General features: G+C 44.5%; 1 protein-coding gene across 5 annotated transcripts in view; it reads right to left on the minus strand.

The window, feature by feature from the left end:
- The window catches only part of Tln2 (talin 2), a 420162-nt gene that overhangs the window by 80851 nt on the left and 312957 nt on the right, over positions 1–26354 (minus strand). For all 5 annotated transcript variants that reach the window (XM_027411263.2, XM_027411262.2, XM_027411259.2 and 2 more), the window contains 8 exons: positions 25309–25428; positions 23321–23518; positions 22204–22343; positions 12987–13080; positions 9549–9638; positions 7037–7159; positions 5617–5760; positions 3260–3421 (listed from right to left, as the gene is read on the minus strand). In XM_027411263.2, coding sequence (XP_027267064.1) covers positions 3260–3421; positions 5617–5760; positions 7037–7159; positions 9549–9638; positions 12987–13080; positions 22204–22343; positions 23321–23518; positions 25309–25428 — 1071 coding nt within the window. The remainder of the gene's footprint in view (positions 1–3259; positions 3422–5616; positions 5761–7036; positions 7160–9548; positions 9639–12986; positions 13081–22203; positions 22344–23320; positions 23519–25308; positions 25429–26354) is intronic.

Below are 26354 nucleotides of genomic sequence, written 5' to 3' on the forward strand. Positions count from 1 at the left end.
ATCCACTTGTTTTTCTGTTTCGAAGGATACCTCACCACTCCTTTGAATAGGAAATCCATTCAGTACAGAGCAGGGGGCACCAAGGAAGTGACCTCTGCCATTTTCTTATTAGTGAATGAAAGGCAATGCTCAGACTGGCCAGCAAACCCTGCCACACAGTGGGAATTGAAAACTCTGGACACACTTTGACAAGCTGGGGCAATAGGTTCATTTCTGTTCCCCTTATATTGACGCCGGTTTGCAGCGACACTCACGGGAGACAGACTTTATGTGCCCCACATTATAATCACAGCTCTCCTCCTCTGATGCTTCCCACAGGCCTATCTTTTGGACCATCACAAGAGCTTATTTGCTGCAGGGAATTGCAGAGGGGTTGACACTGTGAGAAGAATGTGAAAGAAGATTCAATCTTAACAGACAGGACAGAATTTAAAACCAAGGAGGCAGCAGGAGAGAGAGGCTGCAGGAGAGAAAGAGAAAAGAGAGGCAGCAGGAGGGAGAGAGAGAAGCTGCAGGAGAGAGGCTGCAGGAGTTTCTTTTCTAAAGTCTCCCCTCCCCCAAACTTTTAACTAAGAAAAGTTAATTATGCAGCAAGCAACAATGACATCACAGCTTTTAACTACATTGTCCTTTCCACCCCCAGCCCCCAAACTTATACTCTGTAAACACAGCCAGGGCCTTTTCCCTAGGCAGGAGGGATGAGTTCATTGCCTGTGTTCCAAAGAGTCCAACAACATGCCAGAACTGAGAACAGGGGCTCTGGGGCCTGAGCTTGAATTCTCATCTGTCATTTACTGTCTGGTTTACCTAGGCAGTTATTTAACCTCTTTGTGTCCTAGGTCCCCATTAGCAAAATGGGCATGATAAACATAGTCTATCTGTGTGGATGCAATGAGTGATAGATACGAAACATAAAATACACACTTAAAAACATAAGCTTGGTGATTGCTAATGTCTTGAACTATGATGGCAAGGGAGATGAGCTGCCACAAGGATCCCAGAGCACCAGGACACTGAATTTAATTTGTTTATTCGTTTTCCATCTAGTTTCTTGTTGCCTTCAAACACATGGGGCTTTTGTTTGTTTTTAAAATGACTCTTTGTTGAAACAGCTATGGAGCTGCTGACTGGGCAAACTGGCCCAGCTCTCACCAGCCAGCTTCCAGCTGCTGCAGGCTGGACGGATGCTCTTTCCTTTGGCCTCTGCAAGGCTCAGTCCCTGATTGGCTTCTCCATGGAATCACAGAGCAATTTTTGCAGCAAAAAAAAAATGAGGTCAAGGTTGTAGACCCTCTTACTGAAGTAAGGCTGGGTGTGCTATCCAGTGGTAGAGCAAGTGTCTAGTGTCAGGTCCCAAAGAAACCTGGAACAAACAGCTAACTGTGGTGGCCATCAACATACCAAAAGGCACAAAGACTTTCAGGCTCACTCAGTACCTGTGGCACCTCTCAGCTCTTCTCACCACAGCCCTGTGCCCTAAACCTCCCTAGCCTTGTAGCCCAGAGGGTTCCCATCTCTTCCCCCTAGCTTCTCTTTCCTATATCACCCTGCCAAATCCAGCCATGCTTTTTCTCAGTTCTTTTCTTGATCCTCGGCTCCTCTCTTGGTCTGACTGTCCTCTTTCCTTCTCCTCTTCTCTCTTTCTCCTCTCTTCCTCCCATGACCCCTGTTCAGTCTGGACTCTTCAGATGCCTCTGGCTGTACTCTCCTTCATATCTATAATAAAAACTGTGCCCTCAAGCATACCTCGGAGTGGTCATGTCCTCATTTCATTTACCCAGCATGCACAAAGCCACTGGTTTGATCACCAGCACCAACCCAAATCATAAACAAACCAACAAAGAAATAGTCCCTTTCCCTTCAGCGCTGCAAGGTTCCCAGAGAACTGGTATCATGTGCTCATAACAATGTTCCTTTGAAGGCTGGGGGAGGGGCCTGAAATGATACTGGGCTGTGTGTGTGGTTTGCTGTCCAGGTTCTGGCTGTTTGCCCACAAGGTCAGCTGCCTGATATGTGCACAGCCTTGGCTTAAAGGACCCATGTAAAGATCACTGCCTGACCAACTCCATTTCCTCACTGCAAAGGAGCCCTGCCTCCCAACACCTCAGCTACTCAGCTTTCACACAACGTGATTGTCTTTAGGAAGACAGAATGCTCTATCTTAAAAAAAAGTTGATGATCCAAGGAAAAAAAAAACTAAACATTTATAAACAACATGAATGTCATAAGGGAGATTTAAGTAATTATGTATGTATATGTATGTTAGTATATATCAGTGAGGGCATGAATATACCACAGTGCGCACATGTGGAGGTGAGGACGGTTCTAGGTGTGCACACACGTGGAGGTGAGGACGGTTCTAGGTGTGTACACATGTGGAGGTGAGGACGGTTCTAGGTGTGCACACACATGTGGAGGTGAGGACGGTTCTAGGTGTGTGCACACATGTGGAGGTGAGGATGGTTCTAGGTGTGCACACATGTGGAGGTGAGGAGGGTTCTAGGTGTGCGCACACGTGGAGGTGAGGACGGTTCTAGGTGTGTACACACATGGAGGTGAGGACGGTGTTACTTCACTGAACTAAGCTATTTCTTGAGACACAATCTTGTTTGTTGCTTTGCTAGTACGCACACCAACCAGGCTAGCTGGTCCATGAACTTCCAAGGAATTTTGCCTCTGCTTCCCATCTTGCTGTAGAAGTGAGTGCTGGGAGTATAGACGTGCACTAATGTGTTAGGCTTTGACATGGGTGGTGGAGATCTGAACACAGGTCCTCATGTCTGTATGGCAAGCACTTTACCCATTGGGCCATCTCTGCAGCTCCAAAGTGATTTTTTAAGAATACAGTTGTTTTATAATTTCCCATTTTCTTTCCCCTCCCGAGATCATCTTTTGGTTCTAAAGTCTCCAGCAACAATGGCACAACTCTCTACCTGACCACTCAAAATCACACCAAGTAAACAGTTTAAGTACACACAAGCTGTACCCACACACAGCACTAAGAGAGGCCCCTAATTTCAGGCCCTAAGCTCCTAGATACTGAATTGGGAGTGGCTCTCTCCTACCACCTTGGAGGAGAGTGGAGATGTAGTTGGTTGGGCTTTCCTGGTGAATAACTCCTGATTAGTAAGCAACCCCTCCCACCCATGACTTCAAGGATTCACCTTACCACTAGTGTATCTGAGGAGATAAAGCTTCAACCCCACTCCCCTCTCAGTTCTGTACAGTGATCAACTAGACCTGCAATACAATGGCCTACCTTGATGGTCTTCACCAGATTGGCGGTGCTGTTGGCAACCTCCTTGGCTGACTGGACAAAGTGCCTCTTGGCAACAGGGTTGGCTGTCTTGGATGAGGCGATACGGCAGGCGTTGCATAAGGCTGAGGTGTGCTTGGCAACGATGGTAGCAGCTGACAGAACCTACAAAGCATGGAGCTAGGTTGGGGGTGGGCACCACACACTTCAGTGCAGAGAAGTTTGGGTTTCTCTGCCACTCACATGTCTGGAATCTGGGTAATATCGTTTGTCTAGCTCCGCTGTCCCTAAAGTCACCCAAGGAAGGAAAGACCAAGAACATGAAGCAAGAGAGAATGAAAATAGAAAAGGGAAGGAGGTGCTGTAGCAGGAGTGTGCTGGGCCCCAGTCTTAAAGGGGACATGGTCAGCTAGTTTTTTGAACCCCCAGAGTCCAGGCTCCAGGCCAAGTCCTAAGACACCTGATTTAAAGTTTTCCAGTAGGCACATTAAAATGAGTAGAAAAACAAGAGAAATTAACTCAGGTAATATAGTTTATTTAATTCAATGTATCCAAAATAGTTCATCATAATCAATTTACAGTGATAAGATATTAGAAGGTTTTGTTCATGCCAAGTCTTTGAAATCTGGCATGCATCAGATTCTTACAGGCCATCACTACTTGAGCTAGCTATTTTTCTAGTGATTAATAGCTACATTTTGCTAGTGGCCAACTCCTTGGAGAACACAGGTTGAGATGGGTACAATAAGCACTGAGATGTACCACTCCCTTCTCCGCCTCAAGGGAGCTATAGGTAGTGACTAGGAGTCTGTGAGCCATCTATTAACTCCCCATCCTCAACTCAGGTACTCACTTGAAGCCATAGACTTCCCTTGGTGGAGGCTAGATAGGCAAGGGCTCAGGTGCATTTGATTATACACTCTGGTCTGTAAGCCCAGGTACTGTCTTCTTGGATTTTGGGACTGCCTTAAGAATGCTGGCCTAAGTTCATAGTGGGCACACCATTCACAAATAGCCCATAGCACACAGTCCTCTTTCTTTTCAGTACATACTGCTTTCCCACTTAACCCAGATCTCCGTGACACCAGAAGCACCATGGTAAGTGACACACACTATCTGCTCCTGAAATGTTTCTTTGGTACCTTCCTGTGTTGTGGATTCTGAGCTTGACTCAGTGCCATCCTCTCTGAAGCCATCTGAGAAAACTTGTCACACTTACCCTGATGCATTCCTGTCCTGCTTAGTTTTTATTGCTAACCTGACACAACCAAGAGCCATCTGGGGAAAGTGGACCTCAACTGAAGAACCTCCTCAACCAGACTGGCCTGTGGCCATGTCTTTGGTAGAGTGTCTTGATTGAGAATTGGTATGTGAGGGCCCAGTCAATCAGTGAGCAGCACTGTCTCTAGGCAGGTAGGCCTGGACTATATAAGAAAGCAAGTTGAGCATAAGCCAGTGAGTGAGGCAGTAAACAGCATTTCTCCACGGTTTCTACTTGAGTTTCTGCCATGACATTCCCTCTATGATGGACTGTGACCTGGAAATGGAGGCTGAAATAAACGCTTTCTGCCCCCAAGTTGTTTTACTTCGGAGTGTTTTATCACAGCAACAGAAACTAGAAAATCTCATAGCTTGTCATCACATCCCAATTGAAATGCCCAATGGAGTAAGGACCAAAGGGGGCAAATGTCAGGTTTCACTTATACAGACTTCTTAGTGCTGAGCAGAGAACAAACTGTCAATAAACAGCTGTGAAACAACTCATTAATTCTGTTGCTTCACTCTGCTGCATCCCAGAACCCTAGATGTAAACATTTGCATATTTCTGCCTTTACCACATTTGCTATACTTCCCTGGTCATTGTGATGGCTAGTGCATTTGTCAACCTGATATAACCTATAATCACCCGGGGAAGAGTCTCAATGGGCATGCCTGTGGGGACTGTCTTAATGGCCTTAGTCGATGCCTGGAAATGGGAGGCACCATTCCCTGGGGTCAGACCCTGAACTGGGTAAGATCAGAGAAAGCAGGCTGAGCAGAGGCATGCATGTTCTCTCTTTGCTCTTCAGTGAGTTGTGACATAACTTGCAGTTGGAATGTCCTGCCTTGACTTCCCTACAATGATGAATTGAAACCTGGAATTGTAAGATAAATGGTTGTTTTCTCCTCTAAGTTGCCTTTTGTCTGGGCATTTCATCACAGTAATAGAAATGAAGCAAGGACAGTCATTATCTACATAGCTGTAGTCATCTGGGTTTGCAAGTTCTGAAAGCACAGGATTCTCTGCTTGTTTGCCCATCTCCCACCGCCCACCCACAGAAGCCTAATGATCATATACCCTATCATCCTTCCCTGGTTACCTGTGATGGGCTGCTGCCAGGGTCCACCAGGTTCTGGCATGCCATCTGGATCGCCTGGTTAGCCCTGGCAAACTGGATGGGGTCCACCAGGCCTTGGTGGCCTGCCTGGCTGTTTGGATCAGAGATACCAACCAGGTACGCAGCCTGGAAAAGGAAAAGCAAAAGCACACCTCAGGCTCCACAGCCTTCCATGAACCCCTGGGAGACAATGGTCTTCAGTGTACACAATGGTCCTCAGTACACGTACAGCTGGCAAGCTCAGGTGCTCCTTAGCACAAACTTCACAAAATAAGCCCATCCCTCTCACCAATGAGGGCATGGTGACAGACAAGCCTATGCCAGTTTGACATAGCATCAGGAGTTTGCTGCAGGCACCAGGGAACAAAGCCTCCTTGTTCTTAAGAGAAAGCCTTTGAGACACCCTTCTGTGGGGCATGGGCATGGATGGATGTAGCCTGCACAGCTCCGGAGGCCATCATCTGACCACGAGGATACCTGCCTTTGGAGTGAAGCTGACTCTGGCTTGTAGCCAGAAGAAAGCTGGTGCAGACTGACACAGGGAGCTTCTGAGTCAGTCCATCTTAGGCCTTTGCTACCCAAACATTTCCTAACAGAGCTTAATGTGTCCTTGTTTAGGTCTCTATCTCCAATAGCTGTTAGAATCTTGGCTTAGGCAATTGAGTGAGAGAAGGAGAAGACACAGAAAACAAAAAGGAAACAAAATAAACAAACAAATCAAAACCCAGAAAGCAACAAGGTAGCATTTGATCCCCAACAGGACACTCCAGAAAAGCTGTTTCTTTGGGTTTCCTTTGGCTGTGCTAGAAGTAACTAACAGAAGATGAGTTATTGTGGTTGGAGGGTTAAGGGTGAAGGCTGAGGATATTCTCTTCCAACTAGGGATGCTTATTTTTAAGTAAAATCTCCCAAGTTCAAGTTAACCATCAATGATAAACCCTTCAAGCTAAACACTGGTATCTCTGAAGTGTCCGTTACATAGGCCGAATCATGATTGAGAAGGAACACAGGTCGGCCAAGGGAAGGCAGCTCTTCATGGTAGGTCTCATTTTTGTTGTTGTTTTTTCTTCCTTTAATTCAAAAGTATGTGGCAATTCTAAAGACTCAGGACAATTTAATTATTTAGCAGTTACTCTTCTTCATGGAACAATTTACTTAGGATCCAGAACACTGGCTTTAAAAGCTGCCCCTGACTCCTGTATGCTGTACCTGTCCTTCCCACTCCAGCATGGAAGCACTGGCCAGTATTCTGCAATATGCCCCTCCTAGCCAGAAGCCATCGGCTTTCCCATGGTTCCTATATCAGTGCTTGGAGGAGCTGGAGCAGGTCTCCCTATGGGGTCTGTGCTGTGCCCTAGGGCACAAGCTGGAAAGGAGGGATGGACAGAAGGCTGACTCTCACCTGGGCCGCTGCCTCTGTCAGCCCACAGAGAGCCTTGGATGCAATCCCCACACATTCCCCAAAGGCAGGGAGGTCCCCAGTCTTGGCATTCTGTGAAATCCCTGCCATTGACTCGCCCAGAACCTGTAAAACAACAACCAGTCATTGAGCTTTTATTCTAATCCAAGGCTTCAGGAGGTTACACTGCACCTTTAATACTCAAGGCTACTTAATTTAAAACATTTGTCACCTTTGCCTTTACTGTGCCCAAGAAAGATTCAAGAGTATTATGCCATTTTTGTTCGATGAAGATAAATAAACAATAAAAGAATAAACCTTGCATCCAAAGGTTATCAGTATCTCCAGGAGGCACAATGAATACACACAAATGGTCAGGTAGAATGTATACAAAGCCTCTTCATGGGCACATGGCCCAATCTGAGAACTACTTACTTCTAAGAGCATAAAAATCACACTCAGGGAGCTCGACTTAAAGTTCTAGCCAGAAAGTAGAAGACATACTGTTCCTTATATGATTAATTTATCAACTGGAAATTTACATAGAACTGTATTCATGTTATTTCCTAAATATTTTAAGTAGTTAGACTTGTTTTGAATAGCACTGGTGCATTCTTTCTTTGGTCTCATAATGGCTGATAAGGATTCTCACAGTCAGTGTGCAACCCAGGGAGGTCACATGTCCTCTAAGGATCATATAGAGGGTCACATAAGCACAGGAGAGCATCTATCCCAAACCTGGTGTCCTTTCCCCTGTGGGCTTTGGCATGTGCCCGGAGGAGAGTATGTGCTCTCCAGGACCATAGATGATGGAGTAGAAAGTGTTCACCCTTGGGTGAGAGATGGCATTGTAAGTCTCAAATGTGATACAGAGTTCTTCCTGAGACAATAAGCCACTTTGGAGAGGAAACAAAATAAATTACTATAATTTCTTATATACAGAATAATCAAGTTTACATAAAGATGTGCAGAGCAAAGCACCTAGGGAGTGCTTGTAAGTCTAGTATTTCACCCTCTTTCCTAACCCAGAAGCAGCCCTTCTTGGGCTGGGACTGTAGCTCAGTTGGTAGAGTGCTTGCCTAACATGCATGAAGCCTTGGATTAAATAAGCCACCACAAAGGAACCAGCTGTGGTGGCACCTGCCTGCAATCCCAGCAGTTAGAAGATGAGGGCAGGGGAATCAGAAGCTCAAGGTCATCCTATATACAGCATGTTCAAGGCCAACTTGAGCTACTTGAGGCCCTGTCTCAAGGAAAAAAAAAAAAAACCTTCTGAATTTAAATCATATGCACCCTTGTTTAGATAGACCTTTATTCCATGAAAGTTGCTGAACAGAGGACACTCTTGTCTTAGTCCAACACAAATGGAGCCCTCACGACATCATCAATACAGATGGTTTGCCAAGATGGACGTGACGGAAACCCAGCATGCATGGGTCCCAGAACCAAGGTCAGGAGGCAAAAGTTCATCCCCCAACTGTCTCTCTAGTGCTTCACTGTCACTTTCTGGTTCTTAGGTATTCACTTCCATTACTGCTTCTCAAAGGGCTCTTACCATTGCTTTTTCTTAATTGCCACCATCACCCAGCTAAGTAATAAGGAATCAGATCTTACTGAGGAAAGAAGAAGAAAGGCTGATAAGCCACAGTAGATTTTCCAAACTTTTCTTTCCAACTACTCAAAATCCCTAATGTTTACTCCCCTCAAAAATGTATGCTATAACTGCATAGAACAAAATATGAACAAGGGACCTTTCATGGAAGCCAAGGTCCCAGGAGGACTTTCCAGAGCAGCTTAGCCTCCAGTAGAGACAACACATGACTGGTTTCACAGTGAGACCCATCAGTGATATGATATGAGCAGAGGTTCTCAAAGAAGGGTTCCTAGACCACAGAGACAGGACGGGGAATCCCCCAGAAATGCATAGAGCTCAAGTCTTAGGGTTGGGGGCTGGCAACTGGTGTTTCCCAAGCTTTCTACATGGTTCTACGATACCTTGAGTGTTGAAGGACACTTGAGCAAGGTGGTGCATGAAAGGTTTCCCCTTATTGGGTCACCCAGGGGTGAGGGAAGTGCACTCAAAGCCTTTCTCAATTTCTCCCTATTGAGGAGCAGTGCTGACATCTGTATTTTGGCACAGACAGTGTGATGGTTAATACCAATTGTCAACTTGACAGGATTTAGGCTCATCAAGGAAAAAAGACTCTGGGCATGTCTAGGAGGGAGATTCCAGACTGGGTTAATTAAGAAGGGAAGATCCACCCTAAATGTGGGTGGCATTATTCACAGACCTGGGGTCCTGAACTTCATAAAAAGGAGAAATTGAGCTCAACACCAACATTCATTTCTCTCTGCTTCTTGGTTGTGGATGTGGTGTGACTAGACTGCCTCATGCTCTTTTTATCACGTTGTACCTTCAAATTTAAGCCAAAACAAATCCTTCCTTCTTTAGATTGCCTTTTGTTAGATATTTTATCACTAAAGTGAGGAAAGCCACTAACACAGACAGGCTCACCTTGGAGTTTTCCATCACACTCTCAATGCAGTCGAAGTAAGAGAGGTCACTCACAGGTTCATTAGGGTTTTCCAGCATCCCCTTGACAGTCTACAAAGGAGAACACAACTTAGGAAGTGAGCCAGGGGCACAGAAGAAAATGCACTGTGAAGTGCAACTATTACTACCCCTGGCTGGACTATGGACAAGGGTCATGATTGCTCATTCATTCAGGGTCACAGGAAGAACTCAGGTCAGGGTGTCAAGACTACAGATTCCCTGCCAGCAAAAACAATGACAGCAGTGGGAGCCTCAGGTTACCATTGCCAGGAGTGGGAGTGTCAGTTCAGTTTGGGAGAAGCCTGTTATCTGCAGAGGGCCTTTTAAAAGGAAATTCAAAGTTAATGCAAAGCAATATATTCATGATTGGCTAATGGAATTTCTCCACCAGGTAACTCTGAAGAGCTTACCTTCCAAGTGCCATTCATTCACTCCTTTGTGGTTAAGAAGGACTCAATATTTCAGTTCTGGGACCTTCTAATGGAAGTACATGGAAGAAGGTAATTCCCAAAGATGGCCCACTGGGATGGTTCATTTGTTATTGATTTAAACAGTATAGAAAATGTCTACTCTTGTTTAGCTACCCATTGACTGTTTCTCTGTCTTTCCAAATCAGCAGAAATCATCACTAGCTCTTTCAGAGCAATGACTTAGATTACCACCCATAAGGAGTTCTTCCAGTAACTGACAGCCTAGGGATGGATCCTTGATCTGTTCATCAAAAGACTGCACACTAGGAGCCAGCAGCCTCTGGGGACACAGTCAACAAAATGACAACACAGTCGAACTCCAAAGGGTGCACATGGGATGATGGGAGCTGCTGATGCACATCCACTTAAAGATACAGGAAAGAGGGCCATACAAGGCATGAGCTTGCTTCACGGAAAGCCTCTTCTGAGATAACTAAAACGTTTTCAGTACGAGTGATCCAGTTAGAAGCCATCAAATTGGCAACCAAGGATACCTTTAAAGCACAAAGTAACTAGGCTAGTGTCATAATATTTTTAAAGTGAAATGAGCATGCTAGCGGAGAGAACAGCCCATGTTTGATGGCTCATTTTGGTTGTCAACCCAATGCATTTGGAAAGAAGGAACTGTTATAATATTTCACAAGGGTGACCATGGAGTGGGACAGACAGAGCTTAAATGAGCAGTTTTATTAGAATGGAAAGGCGGGGGGGGGGGATAGGGAAGAGAGAAAGAAAAAGAGGGAGACAGGAAGTCTTGTCTGCTTCTTCAGAGGAACAGCAAGAAAGAGAGAGTGGAAGTGTGTGGTGATGGGGGATGTCCTTCTGTATATATGTTTCTCTTATTGGTTGATGAATAAAACACTGTTTTATTTAGCCAGTAGAGGCAAGAAGATAGACAGGGCTAGGAGACGAGGAGAATTCTGGGAAAGGTAGGCAGGGGAACCCACCAGAGAGTTGCCATGAAGACCACAAAGGAGTAAGAGGTCCAGACCCTTCTCTGGTAAGATAAGACCATGTGGAAATATTTAAATTAATAGAAATGGGTTAATAATTGAGACAGAGCCAGTCAATAAGAAGCCCTAGTCATCAGCCAACACTTTTATTATTAATATAGTATCTCTGTGTGTTTATTTGGGGCTGAGAAGGGCAGTGGGACCATGCTGGGACAAGAGAAGCTCCAGAAACAGGGTGGAGTTATCCTCTTAAAGGGCCAGGGTGCATACACCTGCCATGCGCAGGTGGGTGAGAGGCAGGGCCAGGTTTTGCCTGGATTACAGCAGGAACCCCAACTGAAGAACTGCCTCCTGAGACTATATTGTGGGCATGTCTCTTGGGCATTTTCTCCATTGCTAATTGATGTAGGAAGGCCCAGCCCATCGTGAGTGGCACCATTACTAGGCAGATAGGGCTGGGCTGTACAAGAAAGGTGAATTGGACATGAGCCTGAGACTCCTGCCTTGAGTTCTTGCCTTGGCTTCCTTCAATGAGGAACTGTAACCTGTAAGCCAAATGAGCTTCTTCCTCCTGCAAGTTGATTTTGGTTATGGAGTTCATCACAGCAACAGAGAACATACTAGAACACCATGCAAGAACCATTCCTAGTCATTTCCAAATGCTTCAGTCCTGCGCTGTTGAATCCCTTTTCACTTAGACTCTGCCTATCACTATCATCAGGGCCTCAATCAAGCATTTAGAAGCTACCATGAGTATTTCCACTGAGTCAGACCCTTGCTAGCCATGCAGACAACCGGAAGAACAACAGGTACAAATACTCGGTGTCTGCTGAGATAACCACTGGGCCCAGTCAATAGGATCTGTATAGGTAAGGGCTGCTTTACATTGAATAGGCACAACTGACGTTCTTTACCCACGGACTTCCTATGAGAAACATGCAGAATTTCAAATATAAACCCACACATAAGTGCAAGTCAAAAGGCACCCACAAGCACCACTAAAAGCCTTCTAAGTTACGGAGTGGCAAATACTCCTCTGGATCTCTTGCAGTGTGTCCCCTGTGTATGGCAGAATAAATGTGTGCAGAAGTAACTGTGTGCACATGGGTATGGTGTTGTGGAATAATCATGAAGGTGTGTCACTCTGATTGGTTTAATAAAAGGCTGGATGGTCAATAGCTAGGCAGGATTTCCAGGCACAGAGCATGCTGGGAAGAAGACCGGTGGAGACGCCAGGAGATGCAGAGGAAGCAACATGGGCAGGACAGGGTAAAGCTAACCAAGCCATGTAAAAGAATGTAGATTAAAAGATATGGGTTAAGTTATAAGAGTTACTTAGAAACAGGCCTGAGCTATCAACTGAGCTTTCATAATTAACAATAAGCCTCCATGCCATTTTTTTGTGAACTGGCAGCCCAAAGAAAAATATGCCAACAGGATGGAGGCCAGAGGTCAACTTCAGGTGTCATTCCTCAGGCGCCATCAAATCTCCAGGATGTCTGGCAAGCAACCCTCATGGACAGGTCTGTCTCCACCTCTCCGTCACTATGCTCAATTTCTTCATGTGTAGCACGGGGCTAGAACTCAGGTGCTCCTGTTTGTGGCAAGTACCATACCAACTGGGCTACCGTTCCAGCCCCGGCCTCCATATCTCTCCCAATTATCCGAGAATAATCTCTTTAATACTTTATAGTGAAAGTTTACTCATTGGCAGTTTATACTCAACACCACTAATACATGTTGGCCTAGAAGGAAAAGGAACGCTGGTTAAAAAAAAAACACACACACATAAAAAAAAACCCCACAAAAAACCCCCCCAAAAACTACAAAATGCTATTTATCTAGTTTCTCCAGGCCTCCTAGGAGAGAAGAGACAGAAGGCAAAGAGAGAAGAGAGACAGTCACCAAACAGAGGAAGAGATCCAGGGACACAGGTACAGAGTTCTCCCATCCTCAGCAGCTTTCCAGGCACTTACCTCAAGCTCCCGCAGGGCGTTGTCACACTCCTTCTGCCCTGGGGCCTGCTGGGTACACAACATGATGAGCTGATTGATGCTCTCTGTCACAGCTCTAGGGCAGGGACAGAAAGGAGCGTGGGCATGCATGTTCCTGTTTTATTTTACTATTTTATGTTTACACATAGGCTGTAGTTCCCCATGAGGCCTGTCCCACACACTCTCTCTATATAACCCAAATAAAACACACCCAGGGAAGAGGAAAGGCAGACTCCCTGTCTTGCTTCTGATTACTTGTCTGACTTCTCCAAGGCTCTAAGTGTTCCCTTAAGAAATTAAGACTATCTTTTGATATATTCATGAGTGACAATGAAGCTGCAAACAGCAAAAGGAACACACTGACACCATTTTCAGGACCCTTCTGTGTCAGTCTTGAAGGAACAAGATGATCCAGTCAGGCTGTTTCAGAAAGCCTTGGTATATTTAGATCGTTTTTAAATTCTACAACCAGAGATTCAAATCTGCCAAAGACTTTAAATCTCTACTTTCCAGTAAAGGGTGTGTCGATGACTAGATCTGAGTAGCAAAGTCCCAGTCTTTGAAATAGCCATTTTTTTTTTATTTTTATTAACACCAATAGAGTTGCATCAGACCTCCTGGTATTATTTTACATGTATTTCTATTTTCAGAACTTATAAGGTAAACCCAATTCTTTTTTCTTTTCCACTCTGAGAAGCTCCTGACTTACGGATAATTTTGCAACTCCATCTCTATTCTTAGTTTCTACAAGGTGGGAAACAGAAGCTGAAGTTTTGCTTTTAGTTTAAGTACAAATGGAAGTCTGTTTTAACCAGAACCTGATGAGATTCCATCTTTTCTCCATTGAATTGCTTTTGTAATTACACTCTGTTGGCTGTGTTTATGGCATCTGCTTCTGGATTCTATTCTGTCCCATTGACCAACAGTCTATTCTTCCTCTAATATCACACTATCTTTAGTGCTATAGTTTTATAGAAAGTCTCAAAGGGCTGGAGAGATGGCTCATTGATTAAGAGACAGTACTATTATTGAAAAAGACCTGAGCTTGGTTCTCTTGTCTGTGTCAGGCAGCTTACAACTTCTTGTAACCCTACTGGCACCCACTCTCAAATGTAAACACACACACACACACACAGTTTTTAAAAATTAAAAAATAAGTCTTGATATTGCATAGGAACAATAAATACCTAGGCATTAGAAATGCATGCAAGCGGGGCAGTGGTAGTGCACACTTTTAATCCCAGCACTCAGGAGGAAGAGGCAGACAAATCTCTTGAGTTCAAGGTCAGCCTGGTCTACAGTGCAAGTTCCAGGACAGCCAGAGCTACACAGAGAAACCCTGTCTCCATTCCCCCCACCAAAAGAAATGCTAGTCACTGATATCATTGTCGCACATTGTACACATGTATTGAATTCTTATACTGCATCAATAATATATACAAATACTATGTGTCAGTAAAAGCAATAAATCTCTTATGTTTCATAAATGAAGACTCCAAAGACAAGATGAAGACTTAAATCCATGCCTGCCTATGTGGCTCTAAAGTCAACCCTAAGCCCTCTTCTGAAGGACTATGATAGGCCCAAACTTCTGGCAGGACTCAGAATTCCACTCCTGCTTCCTACCTGCCACAGCTGACGAGCAACCCAAAACAAGATCCATCCGGTTAGTAACAATATCTAATAGAAAAGACCCTCATTTTATTAGTTCTACAGTCTCTTCAGCTTACCACAGAATATCAAATTAGATGGAAAAACGATGTTGCCAACATACAAAGGCAATTAGCTGAATTACGCAATCAAATATTGCTTTCCATTTGAAGCTTAGCTAGGGAGGATGAGAAGGAAAAATGCTTTATTAGGGTGTCATCAGAAAGTACCATGTTTTCCTCCAGGTAAACAGAAAGAGAAAGACCAAGGGGGCAGGGCAGTCCCTAGCTCCAGTAACTTGGAAGGGTACAGTTCACAATGTATGCATTTGAAATGTCCCTCAGAGAGCTCAACGGCATGTCCTGCATGGCAGCTCTCAAGACCCAATTCTGAGGGGACAGGCAAGCATATGTCACTGTACTAAGGCTTAGAAAATGTCCTGAGTTCTGAAAACATGATCATTAGAGCTTATTCTACATATCACAGAAGTTCTCCCATCAAATCTATTCCTCCTTACATGTGTTTCTCTCTCTCTCTCTCTCTCTCTCTCTCTCTCTCTCTCTCTCTCTCTCCCTCGCTCTCTCTGTGTGTGTGTGCGCACACGCGCACACACACATGCGTGCGTACACGCATGTACCTGTGCACACTTATGTTTGTGTGCATGTGTCTGGAGACCAGGGGCCAATATTGAGTATTGTCCTCTATTACTCTCTGTCCACCTTATTTTTTTAAGTCTCCTTCACTGAAGCTGATACTAGCTTGCCAGTGAGGCTCCAGGATCTGTCTCTGCCTCTCTTTGCCATCCCACCCTTACCTCCAGCATTAGGCTTACACAGAAGTCAGTGACCACACTCAGGTTTTTATGTGTATTCTGGGGATCTGAACTCAGGTCCTTACACTTGACAGCAGACATCTTCTCAATCTCTATCTGGCTTATATATTAAAAGGAATTGTTATTATTTTTATTTAAAATATCTTTATTAATTTTTTCAGAATTTTGTGCAATGTACTTTGATCATATTCACTCCCAACTCTTCCCCTTACCTTCTCCCTGACCCATCCTCACCTCACTGCCTCTTAAAAAACAAAACAAAACAAAAAAAATCACTTTAATTTATGCTGCTTGTAGGCTCATGGATGTGGGGTTACTCACTGAGTTGATCCACCTTCCAGGAGCCACATCCTTAGGGAAACCAGGCCCTCCCTCCCCCAGGAGCCACCAACTGTCCACAGCCCCTCGGACATGGGTGGGGGCTCATGACTCTATTCCCACCCATGTTAGAGTGCTGACTGGTTTGATTCTGTGTGCAGGAAAACCACAACTGCTGTTGAGTTCCCAGGTGTTCTACGTGAGGATTCTCCCAGTTAGAAAGTATTTTCAATTGCCGAATCCAGAGGATACAGAGCTGTGAGAAAGTGGCTCCTTTCCCTAGTCTTTTATTTTTGTAGCTGAGAAAAAAAATTTTAATTAAAAGATGAGGCAAAAACGGAACAAAACAAAACGCCACACAAAACTAGGCAGACTAGTAGCTTGTGGTTGGACAAACTACAAAAATGCTGGCCATGGCATTGCACATTTAAATGAGGCACTTAGGTAACTGACCTATGAGTGAATAGAATTATGGCATGATTAATCTCCATAAGCTATCTTAGAGTCTGGGTGACAGAGCTATATAAACTCAGCAGTTCAGAGGTGAATGAATACTTGACAAGAAGTAATGTTTATGTATTTCACATGTGAGTTTTACCAGTAAAGAATCATCAGGGACTGCCTATGCAACCATAAAGGATTGGCTAAAAAAGCATACAGGGTATAACAGAGTTTGGGGTGCTCATTAAAAGACATAATGCATGACATATTGCTAATGTACTGGAATATTCACGATATGGGCCTAAATACAATACTTTGAATAAAAACGGTCTAAACAATGAATCCATCTCCTGTACAAATGATAGATTGAAACACATAAAAGGGTTAATAGTGAGTTATAGTGTTGTTTTAAAACTAAATTGTAACAAATCTCAAAAAATTATACATTGGCCAATTTATATAATAATAATAATAATAATAATAATAATAATAATAATAATAATAATAGTCACCCAAACAAGAATAATAGTTACTATTATTCTTAACCACAACTTTTTAATGGTCAAATCTACACCAACTTATTTCTTTAATATAAAAAGATTAAGGCTTGAGAGATGGCTCAGTTGGTAGAGCACTTGCTGTGTAGGTATAAGGAACTGAGTTCAGATGCCCAGCAACCATGTAAAAAGCAGGGTGCAGTGGTACATGCCTGGGGAAGCAGAGACAAGGAGGAGGCCTGGGCCTGGGTGATCAGTCAATCTATCTGAGACTGTGAGCTCCATGTTCAATGAGGGACCTTGGCTCAAAGAGTAAGATGGGGAGTGACTGTGTAAGACACCCAACATTTACCATTGGCCTTTACATACACAAGCATACACACACAAACACACACATAAGAGAAGTAGGTTGAATAGTCATATTTCACAATCTACAGATTGTATTTTCTTGTGATCTATCTATCTATCTATCTATCTATCTATCTATCTATCTATCTATCTATCTATCTCCTACTATTTTGGTTCTTTGAGATAGGGTTTCTTTGTATAACTACCCTGGCTGTCCTGAAACTCACTGTAGACCAAGCTGGCTTCCAATTTACAGAGCTACACCTGCCTCTGCCTCTAAGTGCTGGGATTAAAGGCATGCGCCACCACCACCACCCAGTCTATGCTTTGTCTTCTATCTAGGTGTATTTAAAGAATGGAGACTGGACCCTAAGAAGTTAACAGGGGTTTCTCAAGTAAAATCACTTTGTTCCAGAGATACAGAACTGACTTAACTCAAGATTGGCAGACCTGGCATGGATTTTTTCCCCTACTTATTTGAGACAAAGTCTTACTATGTAGTGCTGGAATCATTACAAGGTAAAAAGTCACCTGTTAAGGAACTTGGAGGGAAAATAAAACATGACTAGTGTGTTCTGCAAAGAAGGGAGGAGAGAGGCAGTCTTTTTTTTTTTTTTTTTTTTTTTTTTTTTTTGTAAGCATTCACTGGGCCTTATTATACCCAAGGCTTGGAGACTTAAAAACAAATATGATGTAGTTTAAATCTCCCTAGGCCAGTAAGGTGCTGGCAATCTGGCTGGAGAAGCAAGACGACAAAAGGTAAGACACCAAGGCAGACATGGCATGAGATAGGACAGGATAGGTTGCTGACAAGATACCAGGAAAAAAAAGCATAAGGGAAAAAAAAATCAACCTTCATCATAGGACTGGAATTCTGCACAAAGGTCTGAATGAGGTCTAAGACATTGTAAGAGTCTATGCTGAGTTAGATCCTGGCTTGGATAAAAGCTGAGAACATTTTGGATGAGACTGACAAGAGAGGAGGGCTGCCATTTATATTATTCTATTTTATCTGGTGCAGGCTACCCTCCCTTTTGTGCAGCTTGCTTGGTCATCCTCTCTCTGTCAGTCTTTGGAGATGGGAAGAAACCTGACTAGTAGGAAGGATCCAAGGGGACACAAGGAGTCCCCATTTCCTAGGGAGACCCTCAGAAGACAGGAAAACAGCTGGCCAGCTGTCCCTGTGGCTAGGGTGATACATGTTGACACCAATCAGTGGGGACACTGTTCAGAGGAAACGAGCCCTTCCTGCAGTTGTAGACTGGTTTTCCATTCCAGGCCCAAGTTCAAGGAGGGTCAGACCAAGAGACCAGCTCCTCCATGGGAGGAGCCAGAAGGATTAGTTCAAAATGGCTCTCCAGCTCCATCTGACTTGACAGATCCAGAGCCTGGCCAGCCACACAGGAAGATGATCAAGATGGGTACCAGATAGAACCCAGCTTCTTCCCCACAGGTGCCATAAACCAAAGGCCCATCATCAAGTCCCCTGAGGTATTAAGGAAGAGTTTAGAGGTGAGAAAAAAATAACCTCAGTATTTTCTTCAAAGGCAACTTCTGTTCCCAAAGCATGAAGGATCATGGTGCCCCAAAGAACTAGGGTTACAGCAATAGGACAGGTAAGCTAGAGTCATTCACAGAGGGACAAGCAGGGCTGCACTGTTGCCAGAATGGAGAGGACTGTGGATCTGAAGACAGAGGACCTTGTTGCTCAATCTCCTATGTACTTGTATGAGCCTATGTGTTTATACCTAACATCCCGGACCCAGTACCCAGCACTGGCCTTGACCCATCAGGCCCATTATATACATCTCCATGAAGAACCTAAGAAACAAGCATGGACAGATGATCCCCTAATCGGACAAAGCTTCTGCCTCCATGGGAGCTTGCTGGACCCCTGGATCTGGCAGGAGTACCTGCTGAGGAACCAAGAACCACCCAGGAGCAGAAGGAGCCAAAATGCACCAAAAAAATCACAAAGGAAATGCCGGGATCAATCATCATTACCCTTCTACTCCACATCACTACTTTCAGGATCCCCAGGTAGTGGTGTTGCACGCCTTTAATCCCACTTGAGAAGCAGAGCCAGGTAGTTCTCTGTGAGTCTGAGGCCAGTATGGACTACAAAGCAAGTTCCAGGACAGCCAGGGTTGTTACACAGAGAAACTCCATCTCAAAAACAATAACAACAACAAAATAAACAAAACAAAACCAAAAACAATCCTCAAGCTCCATGTTTACTGTCAGCCTGAAAGTGGTGTCACAGGCTGAGATTTTCCATCTGGGCTGCTGTTCTAAGATCCACCACCAGGGGGCCTGTAGATACCTGCAGCCATAATTCTTTTTCTGGTCTGTGTGACCGTCTATAGCTGCTAGCTTTTTAAAAAGCCAATTTATATTCTCCCTTTCTTCCCACAGTTCAAGAGAGTGAACAGCTCATTAAAGCTGGAAACTACAATTTGGAAATGATGCAAAAAATGAAGATAATAAAAAAAAACATTGGAGTTCAGACACCTGGAAACATCAGTTGTCTTTCCCAAAGGCTTTTGGCAGGAAAAAAAAAAGTAAGAAAAAAGAAGCCTTTCAAGGGTTTGGACCAAATAGGACAGACACCCACCCTATCCCCGCCTGCACTGTTGAGGGATGACATTTATTCTACCAGAGCAATCACAAGTGAAGTACAGACTGGAGCGGGTTGATGAGAGGAAATTTTGCAGTCGCCTGTGGCTCTGGCTACTGTTTGCCACTAAATGTACCTGCTGTTCCAATCATTCATATTGACTGTCAGCCTGACAGGCTCTGGAATCACCCAGGAGACAAAGCACTACACGTGCCTGTGAAGAAGATTCTGAATTGTGTTCACAGAGCTGAGAAGGCTCACCCTAACTGTGGGTAACACCATTCCATGGGCTGGGGGCCTAGTACAAGCATCCACTCATTTTCTTCCTGAGAGCAGAGGCAATGTGACCAGCTGCCTCAAAATTCAGCTGCCATGACTTCCCTGCTATGACGGACGGTACCCTCAAGCTTTGAGCCCTTGTTTCCTTAGGTGGCTCTTGTCAGATACGTTGTCACAGCAAAAAGACAATAGCTAATACAGAAGTTAAACAAGTAAATCTGAAGGCTTGCAAGAGAATTGTCTAACCCTTCATGAAGAAAAAGGCAAACACAAATTTAAAAAGTTCACTCAACTCCAGAGTGATTGCCAGGATAGGCTCCAAAGCTATACAGAGAAACCCTGTCTCGAAAAACAAAAAAAAAAAAAACCAACAACAACAAAAAAAAGTTCACTCAAATCAACAAGGGAGGAGAGACAGGATGCCACCATTAGTACCATAAGTGCTAAAAACTGTTGAAGGCAACTGGTGCTTACACCCTCATTTACAGTTAGCAAAGCTTGGGCAGGCTGACCCATCTGAACATTTGACTGAGTAGGTATACTATTAAAACATCTTGGATTAGAATTCAGGGTTTTGAAACAGACAGACAGCTTAAATGCAGGAACAACTACTAAACAAACAAACAAAAACCAAGTTAAAAATCAAATGCAAGTCAAGTGTGTGCCTTTGATCCTAACAGTGGGGAAGCAGAGGCAAGCAGACTTCTGGGAGTTCTAGGACAGGTTAGTCTACATAGAGAGTTCCTGGACATTAAGGACTATACACAGAGAGCCTGCCTCAAAAAATAGGTAAATAAATACACAAGTTAAAATGAATAAAATGTAAGCAGAATTGAAGCTTACCACAAATGCGCACATTTTTAAAAGGTTTCCCCTTACTCTATGTCCCCAGTCACCTCTCAGTTAATGTCTCGCCACCCTCAGTGTTGTTATACACAACCAGAAACAACACTAAGGATTCACAGCACAGTCTTGGCTTCAAGTGCTGGAAAATGAAGGTGAGAATGCTGTGTGAGACAGTCCTGGGCCATCACAGCAGCCTAGTGCCACACAAACCAGCTGTCAATCTTACTCACTGAGCTCAAGTGTAACAGTGGTGGCTGGAAATCATCAGAAATCATATTATATCCCTGAAGTGAGCAGTGACTGGGTAGAGGGAAGAGTGCTGAAATCACCCCAAACTGGGTTACACATTTTAATTCAGTTCAATAACGGTGTATATCCATTGTCACACCACTGACCCTAAACCAGAGCCCTCCTGCAAGTGATGGATAAAATAGCTAAAACCTAGTCCAACATGGATGCCAGCATGTAGTACATGCTCAGTGTTTACAGACTGGCTGGAGCACTGTTTGCATGTTCCAATGTCTATTTCAGTGAGCACATATTTCTTGTAAAATCTGAACAGTATAATGTTTTAAACAACCAACTTAGGGACCAGGGAGATGGCGGTGGTTCAAATGGCTGAGCACTCTTGAGGACCAGTGTTCACATTCCTAGAGCCCATGTAAAGTGCTAAGTGAACGTGGTGGCCCACATGTAATTGTAGCCTTGGCTCCTGGATGGGGCTCCTCAGAAAAAGCTGGTTAGTGAGACTACGAGCCCTATTGGCAAACTCTGGGTGTGACTAAAACACCTTGATTAATAAATAAGGTGGAAGATTGATAGAGTATGTTCAAGGATGATTCCCAACATCCACTTCAGGTTTTTATATATGTGCTCCTAAATGCAAATATACTACCATACATTCACATATACCATACTATACATGAACATGAAAATGGAAAAAAACAATCTACTTAAACCATCTATAAAGATGGAAGATATTCTTTTTTTCCTCTTCTTCCCTTTTTTTTTTTTTTTTTTTGGTTTTTCGAGACAGGGTTTCTCTGTGTAGCTTTGGAGCCTATCCTGGCACTCGATCTGGAGACCAGACTGGCCTCGAATGCACAGAGATCCACCTACCTCTACCTCCCGAGTGCTGGGATTAAAGGCGTGTGCCACCAACACCTGGCTGGAAGACATTCTTAATGGGTCCAAAATATAGGAAGGAGTTAATTTTACAAAACGCCAGAATTTCCATCAATTTGCTCTCCCTCCAACAACAAAGACAGCAACAGTTCTTTGCTCAGTCAAAGTGGCAGGATGCTGGGCATAGCCTTCAAATGTGACAGGACTATTTACACATCCACAAAGCACAACTTGTCCCACTCTTACCTTGCAGCTGCAGCTAGAAGATTTTTTGCGTTGGGAGCTCCAGGATCTACAGAGAGAGACTTGGCGGCTAACAACAGCTTGCTGGACGCCATAGAGATATTCTTAAGGTTCCCTATCACCTGCATCTGGTCTTCTTTCGTCTGGAGAATCAAAGGGAACGGGTCAGTTGGGACTGACCACAGCTTCCCCAGAAGCTAGAAACAGCTCCCAAGGTAGAGCTGGTCTGCAGGTGTGTAACCAGAATCTACACATCCTCAAGCAGATGCTCTGAGCCAGAGCCATGTGGCAGGAAGAAATCCATGTCCAAGTGGGTCAGTCAGGAGTTCTGCTTTCCTATTCTATGGGAGTGTTAAGGGACTGGGAGGGGCAGAATGAGAGCTGCCCCAGTGCACAGACTGGGCAATGATTCGAGCATCTTGCTCAACAATGCTGGAGTTGTCAAGCGTCTTGTACATCCCAGCCTGGCACAAACGACTAACACCATGTAGATATTCAGAGCTGACAGCATCCCGGAAATATCCGACGGGGGAAGGACAAACTTCTCACCCAGCTTGCTAACTGACAAATGACCTTTTGTAGAAAATATAGCAAGAAATACCCTCGATATCTTTTTAGGAAGTTCATAAAACCTCAAAAAAACAAACAAACAAACAAACAAAAAACAGTCTTGCTATCTGATGCCAGACCAGCCATGTTCCCTAGCTATAAATAAGTGGCTCTCATCGCTCTGTCTGAATGAGGTCATTTTTAATCACCTGAAAGCACCAGATGTAATCCATTCAAGTGAGTCCACCAAACTACAGATGCACATATGTGTGTGTTCATGTTTGTCATTATCCCACCTTATCTCTGATAAAAAAATTCTCTCCCCTCCTAACCACCCCCCCCCCCGCCCCCATGCAGGTAAAAGGATATAGCCTCTGCTAGTGGAGCCTGGGAAAAGTCACTATCATCCCCAGCAATGCTGGGCATGCCAAGCTTGTGAGATCACAAAATTTCTAAGGCAGTCAAGGAAGGTGCTGTAGCTTGTTTACAGGATCCTGTCTCCCACTCACCCAGCTGCCCTCAGCTGGAGGGTCTACCAAAGTGTGGCAACACAAACCACCTTCCCACCTACCTGCGCTTGGCCAGCCATCTCAATGCCAGCATCCAGGAATTCATCAAAGTCATCACTGAACTTTCCAGAAGCGGCTGCCAGCTCTCCACTCTGGCCTCTCGTGGCGTGGACGACTTCCCCAGCAGACTGGTTCAGATCAGCAGCAGCTTGGTTCAGTTCACTCTGGGCTTCCTGGAAAGGCTTTGTGCTCGGAGGTAGCTATGAGGACAAAAGGCACATGCCATGGGAAGTTTTACCTTGTGTAAGAGGGGTAAAGGAAGGTATTGAGGAAGGGACAGTGGCTGCCCAGGGATGTGCTTTTGAGTCATCCAAAAGAAACAAATGGCTATCTGTGATGCATATCAGCATACCAAAGAGCATGCCAAGTACCTAGGCTCTTCTCACGCCACCCTTTACCCTAAACTCCAGCTCACAGGCTTCTGTCACCATGCTTCTCATTCCCATGTAACCCTGCCATTTTGGCCATGCACTCTCTTGATCCCCTCTCTCTTTTGTCTTCCACTCTTGGCCCCCTCTCTCTTGGTCTCCTTTGACTTATTTACTCTTTTTAACTTCCTCTCTCCTTCCCCTCCCCCTCATCTTATGGCGTGGTCAAGTCTGCTGGTCATGTTCCGCTTACTACTTTTTCTCCCTGCTCTGGACTCTTCCAGATACCTCTGTATGTAATTTCCCTCATACATACAATAAAAACTGTCCCCTCAACCATACCCTGGAGTGATCATGTCCTCAGTTTATACAAATGGTTCTGCACAATGTATGCCCATGTTAAGCTGGCCCTTTAACACATCTCCATCCATCTAACCATCTGTCCATCCATCCATCCATCCATCCATCCATCCATCCATCCATCCATCCACACTTGTGGAATGTCTACTTAGCAGACACCAGAGAGATAAATGTGGTGAAAGCGGCTATCCTCCAGTCACAGATACTCACTGAAATGGCAGGGCAAGGAATCATGCCCAAGCAACTCATCTCTGGGATTCAGCCTCCACCCTCTTTTGTGTCTCTCATGGTGGGAACTCTCAGTTTAAGCCGTTAGAACTAAGAGGCTGATGATAGCCAACTTCAAATCACATTCTTCTTAACAGATAACTGCCAATTTTGTTTTATTAGTGGTCCTTGTAAATAGCTTAAAGTGGGGGACACACACCCAGTGTAGTATCATTTGTGGAATTAAAGCCATTAAGGTGTCAGACTCTACTGAGCACCCACATACACCGCTGAACATCTGTAACCAGAAGGAGCAGACGGATGTGCACCATACTTCTTTCAGCGTGGGCTAGGAGAGGGCCCTAAGGAAAAAACCTTTACGATATCTTCTTTCTTAATTAGTTTTAAGCAAGTATCCTTCTATCCTTGGATTGTCTGTCACCATCTGTCAGGCCCTGATAAAGATCTAGATGATCATAGCCTCTTTTCTGTCCCACACTCAGGTGACTCAAGAGCAAACATGTACTCGAAAAAAGAAAAAAAAAAAAGTCAATGTTAAAAGCTCCCCCATGGGAGTCAGGGAAGTGGTTCCATTGGTAAATGGGTTGCCTTATGAGCATGAAGACTGAGTTCAATTCACCCACATAAAAATCTGGGAGCGGTGGTGTACACATGTAACTCCAGTGATGGTGAGATGAGAAGCTCACTGAATAGCTAGCCTAGCCTACTTGATGAGGTTACAGGCCACTGAGACATCCTGCCTCAAAGAAAAAGTAGAAGGCACCCAAGGAAATATACCTGAAGCATCCTCTGGTCTCCAGAGGCATGTGCACACATATGCACATGTACTTGCACACACATGTACACTCACACCAGTACAAACTCCTCCCTGACAATTCCTCCCTTGGGAACTTTGTTGACCAGAAAGGAAACAGAATATTACAGAAAATCAGAACTCCTAAGAGAAAGATGCTCTGAGATCCAGGGAGGGGAAAGCTGTGCTCCCTCCTTCGGTGGACAGCTACCTGGTACCCTTTGCCAGACAAGGACCTCACCGAGTCTACAAGCAGCTTCTTGCTGGACTCCCCAATGCTCTTCAAGGCCACATCCACATCCTTCTGGCCAGGGAGGCAATTCACACAGTTATTCAAGGAGTGAGACACAGCTTTTGCCACCTGCAAACACAGAGGGAGGGAAACACCTTAAGAAATCCACTTCTGGCACAAATGCCTTTGCACATTTGTTGAGAAAGAGCAGAGAAAATATGCAGAGCTGACATCAACATGGGAATTACTCATTGTCATCCACCCAATCTTGCTAACTAAATTAAATCACCTTGGCCAGCTCTCTGCTACCCTGGTGCTTCGGGTAACACCTAGATGCTCCCCATGCCATCTGCTCCCCAGGGCTGGGAGGTACCACAGCTCTAGAATCCAAACACAGAATTCTCCAATATGAGGCTAGGTCCTGAAGCATAGGCACCTCCTCTTAAATGAAAAAGAAATGCCTCCCTCTTCTGGAAGCTGCTGAGGTCCCCAAGTTTGGAGCTGTATTGGAGTTCTTTGAGCACAGCTAAGCCTCTGACTGGTTCTTCTCAGTGAACCTTTGGTGCTCACACACCTTAGAACCCCACTCTCACACAACAGGTAAAGAGGGTGCTCCAGTCTACCTAGCCCAACATGGTGAAGATGTCCTCATGCTGCCTTTCAGGAATAGTGAGACGGTTCCCTGCTTGCACACTCTGGTCACCTCAGTTCAAAGGGAAGCCAGGGAGTGGCAGCGACCTTCCATTATTTAATTCTAAAACACCTTCCCAGCCCCATGTGGAGAACTCTGCCCAGATTCTTCCTAGACAGCTGGTTTCATTGGATAGCCAAAGAATCACAAGAAGAGGTTAAGACAATCTGTTCAGAACTTCTGGGTAGTTGGATCTGCATTATATCTACTTCACTAGGAAGAGGAGTTTAGTTAAGGATACACAAGTTCTGAGAAAGCATGCTGTGTCTAGAGTCCCAAGCCAGACAGAGTTCAAAGCCCCCATGTCATTGTTGATTATGAATAAAGTAGATTAATGTGAAAAATACTAAGTAAGATATAACAG

Source organism: Cricetulus griseus, chromosome 4, assembly GCF_003668045.3.
Source record: "Cricetulus griseus strain 17A/GY chromosome 4, alternate assembly CriGri-PICRH-1.0, whole genome shotgun sequence".
In the NCBI taxonomy this organism is placed as follows: domain Eukaryota; kingdom Metazoa; phylum Chordata; class Mammalia; order Rodentia; family Cricetidae; genus Cricetulus; species Cricetulus griseus.